A 17,416-nucleotide genomic window follows, 5' to 3' on the forward strand; every position below is an offset into this window, starting at 1 on the left:
TAATATCTATGCAAAAATACTCAATAAAATTCTTGCAAACCAAGTCTGAGAACACATCAAAACCATCATTCACCATGATCAAGTAGGCTTCATCCCAGGGATGCGAGGTTGGTTCAAATATGAAAATCCATTAATGTAATCTACCATATAAACAAACTCAAAGAAAAATCACATAATCATCTCCTTATATGCAGAAAATGCATTTGACAAAATACAACACCCCCTCATGTTTTGTAATCTATTATACGGTCAATGTTGGATAATGTACCATGAGGTGTTGAGAAGAAGTATAGTCTTTTGTAGTGAAATTGTGTGTGTGTGTGTGTGTGTGTGTGTGTGTGTGTGTGTGTGTGTTAAATCCATTTACTGCAAACCAACAGCCAATATCAAATTAAGTGGAAAGTTACTTGAAGCAATCCCACTAAGATTGAGGACAAGACAAGGATGCCCACTCTCCCCATATCTATTCAGTATAGTACTGGAAGTGCTAGCTAGAACAATAAGACAGCAAACAGTCCCATATCACCTAAGGAATAGAAGACATCATTAAAAACCTCCCAACAACAACAACAAAAAAAAGCCTAGGTCCAGAATTCTACCAGACCTTCAAAGAAGAGCTAACACTAACATTCCTCAAACTATTCCATACAATAGAAACAGAACAAATACTACCTAATTCATTCTATGAAGCCATAGTTACTCTGATACCTAAACCACACAAAGACTCAAAAAAGAAAGAAAACACTTCAGACCAATTTTACTAATGAATATAGATGTAAAATTACTCAATAAAGTTCTTGCAAAATGAATCCAAGAACACATTAAAACCATCATTCACCACAATCAAGTAGACGATCTCAGGGATGCAGGGATGGTTCAATATACGAGAATCCATTAATGTAATCCACTATATAAACAAACTCAAAAAAATCACATGTTCATCTCATTAGATGCTGAAAAGGCATTTGACAAAATATAATACCCCTTCATGTTAAAAGTATTAGAGAGATCAGGAATTCAAGGCCCTTACCTAAACATAATAAAAGCAATACACAGCAAAATATCAGCCGAAAGTCAAATCAAATGGAGAGATACTTGAAGTAATCCCACTAAACTCAGGGACAAGACAAGACTGGCCACTCTCTCGGTATCTATTCAATATAGTACTCAAAGTTCTAGCTAGAGCAATAAGACAACAAAAGGAGATCAAGGGGATACAAATTGGAAAAGAAGAAGTCAAGGTATCACTATTTGCAGGTGATATGATAGTATAAGAGACCCCCAAAAAAATCTACCAGAGAACTTCTACAGCTGATAAACAAATTCAGCAAAGTGGCTGGATGTATAGAATTAACTCAAAGAAATCAGTAGCCTTCTTTTATACAAATGATAAACAAGCTGAGGAAGAAATTAGGGAAACAACACCCTTCAAATAGTCACAAATAGTATAAAATATCTTGGTGTAACTCTTATGAAGCAAGTGAAATATCTGTATAATAAGAACTTCAAATCCCTGTAAAAAGAAATTGAAGAAGACCTCAGAAGATGGAAAGATTTCCCATGCTCATGGATTGGTAGGATTAACATAGTAAAAATGGCCATCCTACCAAAAGCAATTTATAGATTCAACACAATGCCCATCAAGATTCTAACACATTTCTTCACAGACATGAAAAGAGCAATTCTCAATGTCTTACGGAAAAACAAAAAACCAGGATAGCGAAAATAATTCTTAATGATAAAAGAACTTCTGGGGGAATCACCATCCCTGACCTCAAGCTGTATTACAGAGCAATAATGATTTAAAAAAAAAAGATCACATGGTATTGGTACAGAGACAGACAGGTCAACCAATGGAATAGAATTGAAGACCCAGAAATAAGCTCACACACTTATAGACACTTGACCTTCAACAAGTCAAAAACATACAATGGAAAAAAGAAAGTATTTTCAATAAATGGTGCTGGCCCAATAGGCAGTCTGTATGTAGAAAAATGAAAATAGATCCATATTTATCACCTTACATAAAGCTCAAGTCCAAGTGGATCAAGGGCATCAACATAAAACCAAATCCACTGAATAGGCTAGAAGAGAAAGTGGGAAAGAGCCTTGAACTCATTGGCACAGGGGAAAATTTCCTAGACAGATTTCCGATGGCTCATGCTCTAAGATCAACAATTGATAAATGGGACCTCATGAAACTGAAAAGCTTCTGTAAGGCAAAATAAATAGTCAATAGGACGAATTGGCAACCCACAGATTAGGAAAAAAAATCTTCACCAACCCCACATCTGATAGAGGGCTAATATCCAAAAATATATAAAGAACTCAAGAAGCTAACCACCAAAAAACCTAATAATCCATTTTAAAAATGGGTTACAGAGCTAAACAGAGAATTCTCAACTGAGGAATCTTGAATGGCCAAAAAGCACCTAAAGAAGTGTTCAATATCTTTAGTCATCAGGGAAATGCAAATCAAAACAACCCTGAGATTCCACCTCACACCAATCAGAGTATCGAAGATAAAACAGCGGATGTTGGCAAGGGTGTGGAGAAAGAGGAGCACTCCTCCTGGTTGGTGGGATTTCAAGCTGGTACAATCATTTTGGAAATCAATCTGATGGTTCCTCAAAAAATTGGAAATAGTTCTACCTAAAGACTCAGCTATACCATTACTGTGCAAATACTAAAAGATGCTCCAACCTATAACAAGGGCATGTGCTCTATTATGTTCATAGCAGCCTTATTTAAATAGCCAGAAGCTGGAAACAACCCAGATGACCCTCAATGGAAGAATGGACACAGAAAATGTGGTACATTTACACAATGGAGTACTATTCAGCTGTTAAAAATGACGAGTCCATGAATTTTTCAGGCAAATGGATGGAAGTAGAAAATATCATCCTAAGTGAGGTAACCCAGACCAAAAGGACACATATGGTATGTACTCACTGATAAGTGGATATTAAGTTCAGAATACCTACACTACAACTCAGAGACCATATGAAGCTTAACAGGAAGGAAAAACAAAGTGTGGATGCTTCAGTCCCACTTAAAAGGTGGAATAAAATAATCATGGGAGGTAGTGGGAAGAAGGATCCTCAGTGGGAGAGGGGAAGAGGGGGGGAAAGGAAGGGTACAGGTTCAGGTATGGGAAAAGGCAGGAGAGAAGTCCAGAGGTCCAGGAGAAGAAATATGTAGCATTGGAAGGCAGAGAACAGGGGGAGCCACTAGAAAGTCCCAGATGCCAGGGAGGCTCTGAGGACCCAATGGGGATTATATTAGCTGAAATACCCAACAGAGGGGAGACAGAACCTGAAGAAACCACCTTCAGTAGAGAGGCATGGCCTCCAGTTAAGGGAAGGGGCCACTGACCCATCTCAAAATTTTTAAACCAGAATTGTTCCTGTCTAAAGGAAACACAGGGTCAAAAAAAATGGATCAGAGACTGAAGGAAAGGCCATCCAGAGACCACCCCTCCTTGGGATTCATCCCATCCACAGACCCCAAATCCCAACACTCTTTCTGATGTCAAGACATACTTGCAGAGACATGGCTGTCCTCTGAGAGACTCTACCAGCACCTAAGACAGATGCAGATACACATAGCCAACCGTTGGACTGAGCCCAGGGACCCCAATGGAAGAGTGAGGGAAAGGCTGAAGGCTCTGAAGGGATATGCAACCCCATAGGAAGAACAACAATATCAACTAATTGGACCATCCCAGAACTCCCAGAGACTGAACCACCAACCAAAGAGTATACACGGGTGTGTCCATGGCTTTCACTACAGATGTAGCAGAGGATAGCCTTATCTGGCATCAATGGGAGGGGAGGCCCTTGGTCCTGTGGAGGCTTGTTGCACCAGTGAAGAGGGATGCTAGAGGAGTGAGGCAGGAGTGGGTGGGTGGGTGAGGGAGCACCCTCTCAGAGGCAAAGGCGAGGGGGGATGGGATGCGGGTTGAAGAGGGGAGACTGAGAAGGGGGACAACATTTGAAATGTAAATAAAGTAATAAAAAAGAACAACGGTGTTGCATTGCTTATGGAGTAATGACAGAAGCTAAATATACATATTGCTGATGTATTATTGTCTGTCTTTAGTTAGTTGAACGCCCCCAGGAATGTAGATCCCATGGGAACAGAGGGCTGACTGTCCTCAATTAGCAAGATGCGCTCAAACAGGTCACTCAAGTGTGTGTTTAGAGAGAGCACTGTAAGTGCCTTGGGTTCTTACATCTGAGGGGTCCAACATCTGAGGGGTGCCTACGCAATACCGACTCACCTCCACAGGTCTCCTGTATTCGAACCACATCGCCAATCTGTAGAGTGAGGTGCTGGGCTCCGCTGCCTTGGAAGTTGTAGATGGCTGTGAAATAGAACATGGACACAGTCAGGGAGACCTCTAGGTACCGTGATCATTCTCTCGTACTGCTGCCTCTGCTTTGAGTCTCTCTCACATGCATGAAACCCAGATGGGCTACAGAAGGCCAGTGCAGAAGCCAGATGCCTACTTCAGTCCTTGATACAGAGCCACTTAAAAAACCTCTTCCAGCACAGGTCCTGCACTGTAGCCTGGATGGCCAAGAGGCTATTTGTACCATGCACACATTTAGCCTTTTGATGTACTCCAGGCATGAGGTGTGCATCTTTCCCTTCTCGGCTCACAGCAAGTCATATGAGGAAGGGGCTGTGAACCCAGCAATAGAAATGAAGACATTCTGGCCAAAGTCATCAAGATGATGTTGGGATCCAGGAACTGCCTCACAAACCACACTAACACCGATCTCAGTCAGACAGGGATGGTTTATTGAGCATATGTCCCAAGACTGGTTGGCCAGGGCCATGGTGCAGATTTGAGAAATGAACCATGACCCCAAGTTAAAATCCTGCAGGGTTTTTAAGCCCAAAATACACAAAGATCTGTGCCAAGTTATCTCACCAATCAGGATTTAGTGATAGGGGATTTCCTTAGAAACATGTTTTTGTTGCACATTTTTCCATTGGTTGGTATATACAATTGTGGCAGGGGACTTGCCTTGTCTAACATTCCGTCTTAACCTGTCTACCAGGATGGGACTTATCCAACATTCAGCCCTTAACTTGCCAAGGAGGATATCAATTACACATGTACATGTTTCCTTCTACCAAGTAGGATGTCAGTTCCTAAGGAGATCTTGGGAACTTAAACTTTACTTGACCACTACTCAAAATGGAAGTCTTATTCCAAATAGTTTCTTACATTTGAGTAGGTATCTCTCTTCTATTAGGGCCCATCCCAGGGACAGCTTATACCATAAAAGCTTATATATAAGTGCAGAAAGTGCTGCTGGGTGATTGGTTTTGGTCCAAGCTTATTGTGGGTAACTATAAAGAAGTTCTACTGACTTCTGTCTTGATTGGTTTCCAAGGACACAGAACATAAGAGAACATGTAATCAGTCTTGGCATCAGAAATGTTCCTAGTAACAGCAGAAACATATGAGAAAGTTGCCTTGTACTGGCAGGCTAGCCAGGTAACAGTTACCAGGCCCTAACATTTTACCTAGGCTCTAACATTCCATCGAGGCCTTAATATTTTACCTAGGCCCCAACAACAAGAAATGCCAGGAAATTCACCCACTTTCCATACTCTAACCCACCAAACTGGGATGCCTCGTGTTCCCTGTCTACGCCATCTCAGCAACAAAATCCCAACATGAAGGGTGCTCCATGACTCCACCTGGTCATCTTTGTCTAACAAGTATGACAGATTGAATCTGAACTGCCCTTCATGGGTTTACGGTTAGAAAGCCCAGTTAGAAAGCTAGACTGTGACACCACTATGAAGGTTGTCAGCCTTCATGGATGTTGGGCCTGGATGGTGGAAACAGATGGCTAGGGATGGGCCTTTGATGACACTCTTCTCTAATTCCAGACGTTGCTTCCTGGTCCATCCAGACATGACAAGTCACCACCAGAAGCTCCCACCTCGAGACAGAGCCACTCTGCCATGCCTTCCATTCAATGACGGCCAGAGATTCGTTTGAAACCGTGAGCCAAAATAAACCCTTCTCCTCCTCTCAAACTGTTAGATCAGGCATTGCGTCACACCAGGAGGAAGTAATACAGAACATCTTATCTGTTTCCTACGCCACTACAACCAATCTAGAGTCACCCAAAGCAAACCCTCAGGCTTCAGTCATGCTGCTTCCTAAAGGTTGTAGGATTCATGGATGAGTCCTTAGTATTCAGGAATGTATCCTGAATCCTAAGGTTTGGATGTTGAGCTCAGTAGTAAAGTTGTGTGTGTGTGTGTGTGTGTGTGTGTGTGTGTGTGTGTGTGTGTGTGTGTGTGTGTGTGTGTGTTCCCTGCTTGCTGTCACCTCTGTAGCTCAGAACGCTCACTCACAGAAGCAACTCTACAGTGGCCAATCTCAAAATCATTAAAAAAAAAAAAAAAAAAAAGCCACTACCACTCCCCCACCCCACCCCCCACCCACAGTCAAGAACAAAACAAAATATCTTTCCCAAACCCTGGGAATTCAGGATTAGGGCTGAAATACTTCCAAGAATAGTGATTTGGAAAGACACTCCCCTACACCAAGGAATTTAAAATGCTGTGCATGAATGTTAGGCATATTTGGGAGGGGGGAGGGGAGGTAATGGGGCTGGTGGGGGAGGGGGGAGGGGGAGGGGAGGAGATGTAAGGAATGGCTGAATTCTCAGCTCTGACAGAATCTGAAGAGCCTTGCAGGCAGGAAGTCGGGCTGAGCAGAGCTGCAGGGGCCTGGGTAAGCCCTGAAGGCAGGCCAGCACACAGAGCCAGCTGCAAAGACCAGACTCATTCCCTTTCTTTCGACTCCGGCACTTAGAGTCTCCAGTGACTACCTACACGCAACAAATAAACAGACATATTTCTATAAAGTTCCTAACCATCTAAATATTACCACCATGTCAAGCAATATCCGCAGGTCAACACGGAGAGTGTCTACCACAGCTATTACATCCTGATAATATTTGAAGTATCTACTTTCCGATTCAAAAGTATGAGTATGTTAAGAAGGAAGTACAGCCAGCTCATGGGGAGGGATAAATTAGGAGAAAATTGGGCAAGAGAAAGGACAAATGCTGGACTTAGGAGATGAGGGGTTACATCAACTGTCTTACATGTATTTAAAGAACTAAAGGAAACTAGGACAGAAAGCAAAGGAAATGAGAATGATGACTCCAAAGTAAAGAATATCACTGATGACATAGAAATCATAAAAAAAAAAAAAATGGAGCTGGGTGTGGCAGTATGCAGCTACAGTCCCAGTACTCGGAGGCTGAAGCAGGAGGATCATGGGTTTTGAGGGAGGCCAGCGTGGTTTCACAGTGAGAACTTACCTCAAAGTAAGTATACAACAGAATCAAATAGAAACTCTGAACAGAGGCAACAATAGTAAATATGAAAAAGAAAAACAAAAGACAAACAAACAACAAAAAAAAAAAACTTACCAACAACTTTAAGGGCAGAATTGAGAATGTGGAAGAGAAAATAGGTGACCTTGAAAATAGGACAGCTGAGATCAAGCCAGACCAAGATGCACAGGGACAAAACGGCAAACAAAAATGAATAGATCAGAGATCTGCATACTGCCAAATGCACCCATATTCCCATAATGGGAGCCCCAGAGTGAGAGGAATGAGAAAAATGGGCAGAAACAATTTGAAGAAAATAATAGTCAGATCCATTCAACTGCAATGAAAGACTCAAGTCTCCATAGCAGGAGACGCAGTGAAATGAAAGTAGCTAAACTCACAGCCGTGCACACCTGAGACATGGTTAAATCCAATTATTATAAATAAAGATGAAGAATGTTAAACAACCATACAAAGGGCTTTAATGAGACAATGACATGGGGTCTCCTTTAGAAACCATGAAAAGGAAAAAAAAAACTAGAAATGGAGCATTCTATAGCTCATAAGATTTTCCTTCAAAAAGGAAGAGAAAATTAAGAAATGAACAAAAACTAATTAAGAAAACTGAAACCATAGTGAATATCACAGTCTAATAATATAATATATAATATATTATGCATCTGATATAATATACATATAGTATAAAATATAGCTAATAATCATAGTCTCAATGAATTAATGACTGAGATAAATGTCTAAAATAATGATGAAATGTTATAAATATATAAAATAAAAATAATAAAAATATCTATGATAGCAAACAGAACATAAAGATGATTGTGGTGTCGCAGAAAGGGTGATATAAGGCCGGGAAGGAACATAGCATCATATATTTTATGAGAACAGTTAATTTTAACTCCGACTAAAAAAATAAATAAATAAATGTGATTAGTTGTAAAGACCAAATTAACCAATAACCACTAACAATACAGCTTTAGAGGCTGGAGAGACAGCTCAGCGTTCAAAACACTGACTGATCTTCCAGAGAACTCCAGTTTGACTCCCAGCTACCCCACGACAACTCAACCATCTGTAACCCTAATCCCAGTGAGATCTGACACCTTCTTCTGGCCTCTAGGCACTTTTCGCATGTGGCATCCAAGTGAAATATTTATACATGTAAAAATTAAAGTAATTAATGCAGCAACTTGTGTTCTCAAGCTAATTGTGTTTACCCAAAATCCTGCTGCACTTAGGACTAAAGGAAGCCTGCCCCCAGTTGTTTTTTGACTCTCCAATAAAGTTACGGGCTGTCAATGGTTGGGCAGGGAGACAGAGGCGGGACTTTTAGGATTCCCAGGAAGGAACTGAGGAAAAAGGAAGAGGGGGAGGAAAAGGGGATTCTGCCATGGTATGGGCGTGGGAGACAGACCTCAGGAAAGGTGCTGGAGGGAGAGACGTGTCCATACAGGGGGAAAGCGGCCCCAGGAGGGCTGCCCAGCGGGGTCCGGGACAGCAAAAATGAAACACAGATTTAGCATGTATTAACTCAGGAAGGAATATTGGAGGGGCATTGGGTTAGCCACGTGGAGTTAGGGAGTCGCCCAGCTGTTGAGCTGCTTAAGGAATATTAAAAATAAGGCTATGTGTGCGTGCGTGTCTTTCATGAACCCAGAGCGGAAGCAAGTGTAAGAGTCAAACTTTAAGGACAAAGGCTGCCTTAGGGAAACACCAGGTGACTGGGACTTTAACACACTGTCCAAAGAATTTAGGATAACACCCTGTTCCAGGAAATGAACTAACCACCCTTAGCAGTCCTCCATCCTTGTGAATAAGCTAACCTCAAAAAGGGAAGGGCGCTTAGCAGTCCCGCATCCACATGCCAAAGATATCTCACCATTGACGAATGTAAGGGGGTCAATGTGCGTGTATAAAGGTATGTGCTTTTGTTACCGGGGGTCGCCTCTGTCCAGATTACAGAGCCACCCCAGTGCACTGGATCATTAAACCTCTTGCATATTGCATTGATCTCCATCTGTGTCTCTGTGAGTGGGACGTATCCAGTCTTACACAAGAAGTGCGCCGCCAGCCGGGAGTTCAGAGTGGGTTAACATATTACCACTTCGAAATAATTTTAAAAATTGAATAACCTTGAAAATATTTACAAAGGGAAAACAGATTTTAAAAGGAAATAGACACAGACAAGTGTGAAAGAGGGACAAATGAAAACTGAGGACTGAGCCCAACCATGTCCATGTGCGACCGTGAAGTGATGACCCCATGGTCATCATGGATAACAGAGGGAAAACTAATCACGTGCAAACAAAGTTGTAATGGAAAACTGAGGAGCAACGAAAACAGAGATGCAAAATATGCACAAAGCCAACAGCCACATGAAAAGAGAAAATCTCTCCTCAATATCTACTTTAGAATGTACACGGAGATTAACCTCCTGTCAAAAGGCAGAGGTTGCTGAGATGGGAAAGCAGGCCAGCAGTTAAGAGCATGAATCACTTTTGCACCCATCAGTTCTGAGCACCTACTTAGGGAGGTTCACATGCCTGTGACTCTAGCTGCAGGGGACCCAACTCCCTCTTTTGTCCTCTGAGGGCTCTGCACCCAGATGCACAAACCCACGTACTCATAAGTATACACACAAGTGTACACACACAAAGACACATACATACACATACACACACATACATACACACATGCATACACATACACACATGCATACACATACAGACACACATACACACATGCATACTCATACATACATGCATATACATACACACATACATGCATGCATACATATACATGCATACTCATACATACATACACACATGCATACACATACAGACACATACATACATTCACACACATGCACACATGCATACACATACAGACACTACATACATGCACACACATTCATACATGCATACACACAGACATGCACAGACAACATACACACATACATATACATGCATGCACACATACATATATAATTTTTATTTTTAAAAAGGGATTATAGGAAATAATTTTTAAAAATCCCAATCCAACTACATGTTGTTTAGAGAGACTAGCTTTAGGTACTTAAATAGGTCTGATGAGAGAGAGAGAGAGAGAGAGAGAGAGAGAGAGAGAGAGAGAGGAGAGAAGAGAGAAAGAGAGGATGAGGTGTAGTTACAAACATGGAGCAGTGAACTATATTAACAAACGTTGACCCAATTAAAGAGATAGGCAGTTCTACAACAGTAGTTGAAGAGCTCATTAACTGACTATCAAGGCACAAAGTCAAAAAGGAAACAGAAATTGGCCAATACCACAAACAACTGGACCTGGACAACATCTGTAAGACGCTGCTCTTTAGAGCAGCAGAGTCCCTCCTCTCAGTGTGCAGGGACGCTGCAGCATAGGTCACAAGCTGGGCCGCACAGCAAATCTCTGGCAGTTAAAATGACTAAGATTATGAATAGCATCTTCTGTGACCACAGAGAAATAACAGAAATATCAGAATCAAAGCTGAAACACCACACACACACACACACACACACACACACACATACACATACACACACATACACACACACACATACACGCACACACATGCATGCACACACATGCATGCACACACATGCATGCACACACATGCATGCACACATACACACACACAAATGAGGGTCAAAAGCAAAGCAAAATAAAATGGCTAACAAACTCACAAGAAAAATTGGGAAATCTTTTCAGACAGGTTAAAATGCGAACACAGTCTACCAAAAGCTCGTGAATACCACAGAGGCGTAATTGGAACATTTCATGGCTATAGATGTCTGCCTGGAAGCACAAGAGAGACCTCAAATTACCTATATTTCTAATTTTTAACAACTGATGGAAGAAAGGCAAATGAGACCCGAAGACAAAAGGAAGAAAACAACACAAATTAAAGCAATGAGAGGCAGACTAGAGGGGAGACGCGTCAAAGGAGCAGAGCCAGAATGTGTTCTGTGGAAGAGATAAACAGGTAGGCAGGTAGAGTAAAAATGAATACAGGCTTCACGTTACCAGAGTCAGAGTGAGGACACTGTTGCCAACAATTCAGAAAGGAAAGAGATTGGAAGCAGACGGTCCTCTAGCTACTGCCTCCCCTACTGCCCCTTACAGTGAGCACAATCAAAAATGAAACTTTCACAAGAGAAGGGGTTTTCAACACTTGTACACCAAAAAATGAGGTGACCTAGATGAAATGGACATATTCCTTGAAACAAACTACCAACACTGACTCATGAAAAAACACAAATTCAGTTATCAAAAACAAAAAACAAAAAACAAAACACCCAAAAGGGAGATAGCTCGGTTAGTAAAGTGCTTAAGGGGCAAGCATGAGGACCTAAGCTTGGATCTCTAGCTTCCACATAAAAGAGTCAAGTCTGCTGCTGTGCATCCGGAGGCCCACGGGAGGAAGTAGAGACAGACAGAGCCCTGAGTTCATTGGCCAGTCAGGAGCTCCAGGCTCAGAGAGAGGACGGATCTCCAAACCAGTAAGGTGAGGAGGAATTGAAGAAGACATCTGACCTTTGCCCACCACACACACACACACACACACACACACACACACACACACACACACGTGCTTGTGTGTGTGTGTGTGTGTAAAATCTCATGTTAATATGTACATAGAAAACACACAGAGACATTGTGCATACACACACTCCAAAGAAGAAAAGCACAATGTCGTATTACTTCAACATGAATTCTCTAAGATAGAAGAAATCAATATTTATTCTTTTTAAACTCTTCCACAAAAGAAAGGAGGAAATACTTCGCCAGGTATTATGGGTAGTCTTGGCTTAATACAAGAAATTTATAAGAGCAGTATCCCTTGTGAATGTAGACACAAGAGATTAGCAAACAGAATCTAGCAACCTTATTGAAAGACACCATGGAATCTCACTGAGAATGCAAGAACTGTTCACTATCCAAAACAGTAAAAGAAATATACTTTTACCAATAGCATAAAGGAAACAGGTTACATGATCACACTAACTATTGAAGAGAAAGCATTCGCAAAATTTATCGGCGTCTTATAGTCAATAGTTGATAGAATAGCTTCACCCAGAAGATGGAAATCAGTTACCGCATGAGTCAGACCTCTCTATCTGTGACACATACTTTGCACAGGCAGCTTCGTTTTGACTGACAGTTTCAGAAGTCTCCCTCCCTGCCTTTGGCTCTCTTGCACCTGGGTCTATGTATGAGGCAGAGCTTCATGGCCATGGAAAGATGTGGCAGAGTCCATGAAGCGAGGTGAGAGAGAGAGAGAGAGAGAGAGAGAGAGAGAGAGAGAGAGAGAGAGAGAGAGAGAGAGGAGGGAGGTGCCACACATAAACAATAGTCCCCAAGGCCCTCCACCTAGGCCCCGCCCTCTAAATTTAGCACCAACAGTTGATGACCACGTTTGCAGGAAGTAAGTCTGTGGAGGGCATTTCATATTCTGACTGCAACAGGTGTTTATCTTATACCTTCAAAAGTTAACTCAAAACATATCAAGATCATAATGTTTATAAAACTCTCAGAAGAAATCGCAGCTTTACTTTTTTTTCAAGCCCTGAGTTCGCCATGGTTTCTTAAATACATAACGTGTTGGCTTGAATGAGAATGGCCCCATAGGCTCACATATTTAAATGTTTGTTTGATCTCCAGTTGGTAGACTGTTTAGGAAGGATTAGGAGGTGTGGCCTAGTTGGAGGAGGTGTGTCACTGAGGGTGGGCTTTGAGGGCTCAAAAGGCTACCCCAGGCCCAGTCTCACTCACTCTGTCTACTTGCTTGCTGTGCGTGGGTTGGGGTTAAGCTCTTAGCTACTGCTCTAGCATCATGAATGCCTACCTATGGCCATGATGCTCTTGGACTCACCTTCTGAAACTGTAAGCAAGTTCCCAATTAAATGCTTTCTTTTATAAGTTGCCTTGGTCATGGTGTTCCGTCACAAACCCAACTAAGAAATATAACAAAAACATCTGTTATATAAAAATAGGTAGAAAGCTAGCCAGGTGGTGGTGGTACATGTCTTTAATCCCAGTAGTCTGGAAGCAGAGGCAGGCAGATCTCTGTAATTTTAAGGCCAGCCTGGTCTACATAGTGAGCTCCAGGAGCTGCACAGAGAAACCCTGACTTAACAAAAACAAACAAACAAACAAACAAACAAAATAAAACAAAATGAAAAAGATTGTCTTCGTTAGGGTTTTACTGCTGTGAACAGACGCCATGACCAAGGCAAGTCTTATAAAGACATTTAATTGGGGCTGGCTCACAGGTTCAGAGGTTCAGTCCATTATCATCAAGGCGGGAACATGGCAGCATCCAGGCAGGCATGGTGCAGGAGGAGCTGAGAGAGCTACATCTTCATCTGAAGGCTGCTAGCCAAATACTGACTTCCAGACAGCTAGGACTAGTGTGTCAAAGTCCATACCCACAGTGACACACCTACTCCAACAAGGCCACCCCTTCTAATCCTTCCACTCCCTGGGCAGAGCTTATATAAACCATCACAGAGAGAGAGATTAAGAGAAAGAGGTCATTTAAAAACCTTCGTGCACCCAAGGCCACAATCAAGAAAGTGAAATGATGCAATTTTTAGGGGACATGGTTGGAGCTGTCAAATTATACAGGGTGAGGTATCCAGGCTCAGATGTACAGATACCCCACATTTGACTCTTACATGCGGACCCTAGTTTTGAATCCTTATGTTTATGTGCCTACGTCGGAGTGTTTGTAGAAATCAGACAGCTAGAACTGTCCCAAAAGAGGGAAGGAATGGCCTTAAGGGCAGTAAGACAATAGAAAATAAGTAATAGTAAAGCAGACAGATGGAGAAGTTGTGGGTGGAAAGGTTAGTTCAGAGATGGAGAAGAAGAAAACCTGAAGGGGAGGGTCAATAAAACTAAGGATGCATGAAATGGACACATGCAAACCCACTACTTTGTAAGATAATTTAACACATACACACACACACACACACACACACACACACATATAATATATATATAATATATATATAAAGGAATTTGTACAGACTCACCCTACAAGGATGGATAATGGCTCCCAGAATTGATAGGTTACTAAGCACAAACCCCAGTGCCGAGCATGGAATACATGTCTATGAGATAATGACCAGAGCACTCCCTCCCTGCGAATAATACAGGCTACTGCCAGCTTGCTCACAGAGCTGGATAATAAGACCCTGTTGAGGAACCCACCACATGCTTCGGTAGCAGAACACAAAGAAGACAGTTGAGAACTGAGCTGGAAGCTTCCTCCCTATTGACTGACTCTCATAGTGCCCAAGGGTGCTCTCTCTACAGGCTGCTGGGGGAGAGAAATCACCAATGGTCTGACCCAGTGGTGACCCTGCATTCTACAGCAATGATAATCCCAGCAAGATACCCCACCTGCTGGCGTGATCCTGAGATGACTCCTACTGGGATTGCAAGACTGTTTCTGTTTAGATTTGAGGCCTGCTTCATGCCTGATCCTGTTAATCTAGTCAGAAACCAGGATAGTAAAATGGGACCATTGCCAGGTTCAGGGAATTGGGAAGAAATAGAGAAGAGAATATTAGGGTACACGTAATCTGATCAAGGACATGGGGAAGGGGAGGAAGGTAAATGCAGAAGGAGGTGGGAGGAGAGGAAATGGCAGGGGACAAATGACCTGATAGGCAAAATGGGAAATGGAGGACCCTCAGAGAAGGGAGGAGGGAGACACAGAAGTGGGGAGGGAGGGAGGTGAAATAACTACATAGTCAGAAAAGGCCACAAGGAATCATAGTGTTAACTATTCACACACACACAAATACACACATACATACACACACACACACACACACACACACACACACACAGGCCCTACAATGCACATAATTCAGTTTTATAAATATACTACAGTTTGGGTCAACTTCTGTCCTCTGGGCTGACAACGGACCCTTCCAGAGCCAAAGAACATCTAACAAAACCCTCAGTACCAGACATGAGAAGCCCTCTTTTGAGTTGTGTGCAAATGCTGTCTAAGAGTTGTACGTCCTCAAATATACAACCTCCCGATGTTACCCTTAGTTACTCCCTAGAGGTAAAAGGTACCCTATTGCTGAAGACACCACATACTTCAGACGCAGGGTCCAGAGGCTCCTGAGCTGGAAAGTACCTGAATGTTCTCTCCCCGAGGACTAGCTTCTGTGGTACCAGAAAGCACATGCAAGTTTCCAAAGGAGGGAGGAAGCCAACAGTTCGACCTACCCAGCTATAGCGTCTATAAAGCACATCGATGTCCAGCATAGCTCAACAACCTTAAGGGTGCAGTAGTGGCACACATACCTTGGCAGCCACCAACATCTCCAATTGGATTAAGACCTGCTCAACAAGAGGAATGCTATACCTGGTATCTGAAACCTAGATACCTACTCAGTGTTAGCATTCCTTCCAGGTTCTGCCCCCAGTTACCTGGCAATGGCCAGATATGCCTGACTCACTATAAAAGGGGTCGCTTGCTCCCTCCTCTCTCTCTTGCTCTCTTGCTCTCTTACCCTCTTCCCCCCTGTCCTTTCTCTCCCCATTCCCCTCCCCTCTCTCTCATGGCTGGCCTCAACTCCTCTATTCCTCTCCTCCTCCTCCTCCTCCTCCTCCTCCTCCTCCTCCTCCTCTTCTTCCTCCTCCTCCTCCTTCTCCTCCTCCTCCTCCTCTTCTTCCTCCTCTTCCTCCTCTTCTTCCTCCTCCTCCTCCTCTTCTTCCTCCTCCTCCTCTTCTTCCTTCTCCTCCTCCTCTTCTTCCTCCTCTTCCTCCTCCTCCTCCTCTTCCTCCTCCTCCTCCTTCTCCTCCTCCTTCTCCTCCTCCTTAGCATGGACCCACACCATACTGTACCTCTACCAAACATATCCCTGGCCTTCTCTTTCTTTTTATAAAACACAACACTCAGTACTAATGAATTCATGGTTTTTGAGGAAAATCTACAACCACTTGTTTCCTAAAACAGCATAATCCCTAAAAACAATCTATAAACACTTGTCCTTATACCCAGAGCTAAGTGTCGTCTTCACTTCTCAGCAAGGAGATTTCTCTTTGCAGCAGACTGAGACCGTTAGAGAAAAACCGCAACCATTCAGAATGCAGAGTTCTGGAGCTCAGTGCTAATGGCTACAACTGCACAACACTCCAGCAGCCAAGGCTCAGGAACCATTGCAAAAGAGGGAGCGGTAAGGCTGTGAGAGTCAGAGGATCAGAGAGTCTACCGTGAGATGTCATCTCCGACTAATATTAGAAGCTACACACGTAACATCCCACCAACACTGCTGCTGCAATGTGAGCTGAACAGGGTCGACATGAGCAAACACGACTAAGCCGGCAGGGAAAACCCCACAGGGCCTCAATCCTACAGAAACAAACAAAAACACAGACAGCTGAGGAAAACTGGGAGTAGGAGAGACAGCCCTCCCAGGAAAGAGCACACCGATTGGTTGTCTAGTGCCAAATGGTCGGCTCTAAAAACATACATACCAGTAACATAATATGGAACTAGATGGGTTATATTTAGGGATATATATGCATATACAAACACATATGTGTTTATAGTTTTTTAGGGATTATGCTGGCTTAGTAAACCAGAGGTTGTAGATTCTCCTCCAATTACCATGACTCCATTAGTTCTGAGTAGATATCTAGATTTCTGACACCAGGCGTGACATCCCTCTCGTTGAGTGGGTCTTAATCTATGGTCTATGGGTCTGAAGGTGAGAGGGGTATGTGAGAGGGTTTAGAGTGAGGATGGGAGGGGAGAATGTTGTAATTAAATTACAAACTCAGGAACAAGCAAAGAAGCATTCGAAAAGAGCTCACGGGTGTTGGGGATTTAGCTCAGTGGTAGAGCGCTTGCTTAGCAAGCATTAGCTCAGTGGTAGAGCGCTTGCTTAGCAAGCACAAGGCCCAGAGTTTGGTCCCCAGCTCCAAAAAAAAAAAAGAAAAAAGAAAAAAAAAAAGAAAAAAAAGAAAAGAGC

General features: G+C 42.8%; 1 protein-coding gene and 1 long non-coding RNA gene across 8 annotated transcripts in view; one reads left to right on the top strand and one right to left on the bottom strand.

Moving 5' to 3' along the window:
• The window catches only part of Dock2 (dedicator of cytokinesis 2), a 417,576-nt gene that overhangs the window by 384,116 nt on the left and 16,044 nt on the right, over positions 1-17,416 (bottom strand). For all 5 annotated transcript variants that reach the window (XR_010055204.1, NM_001419946.1, XM_039087140.2 and 2 more), the window contains exon 2: positions 4,283-4,366. Coding sequence is in view for 4 of the 5 variants with exons in the window: in NM_001419946.1 (NP_001406875.1) it covers positions 4,283-4,366 (84 nt within the window). In the remaining variant the exon portion in view is untranslated. The remainder of the gene's footprint in view (positions 1-4,282; positions 4,367-17,416) is intronic.
• Positions 1-17,416, top strand: part of LOC120095065 (uncharacterized) — a 33,084-nt gene that overhangs the window by 10,291 nt on the left and 5,377 nt on the right. For all 3 annotated transcript variants that reach the window (XR_010055313.1, XR_010055312.1, XR_005490114.2), the window contains exon 3: positions 5,914-6,029. This is a non-coding gene — a long non-coding RNA (uncharacterized LOC120095065). The remainder of the gene's footprint in view (positions 1-5,913; positions 6,030-17,416) is intronic.

This window comes from Rattus norvegicus, chromosome 10 (genome assembly GCF_036323735.1).
Source record: "Rattus norvegicus strain BN/NHsdMcwi chromosome 10, GRCr8, whole genome shotgun sequence".
Taxonomy (NCBI): Eukaryota; Metazoa; Chordata; class Mammalia; order Rodentia; family Muridae; genus Rattus; species Rattus norvegicus.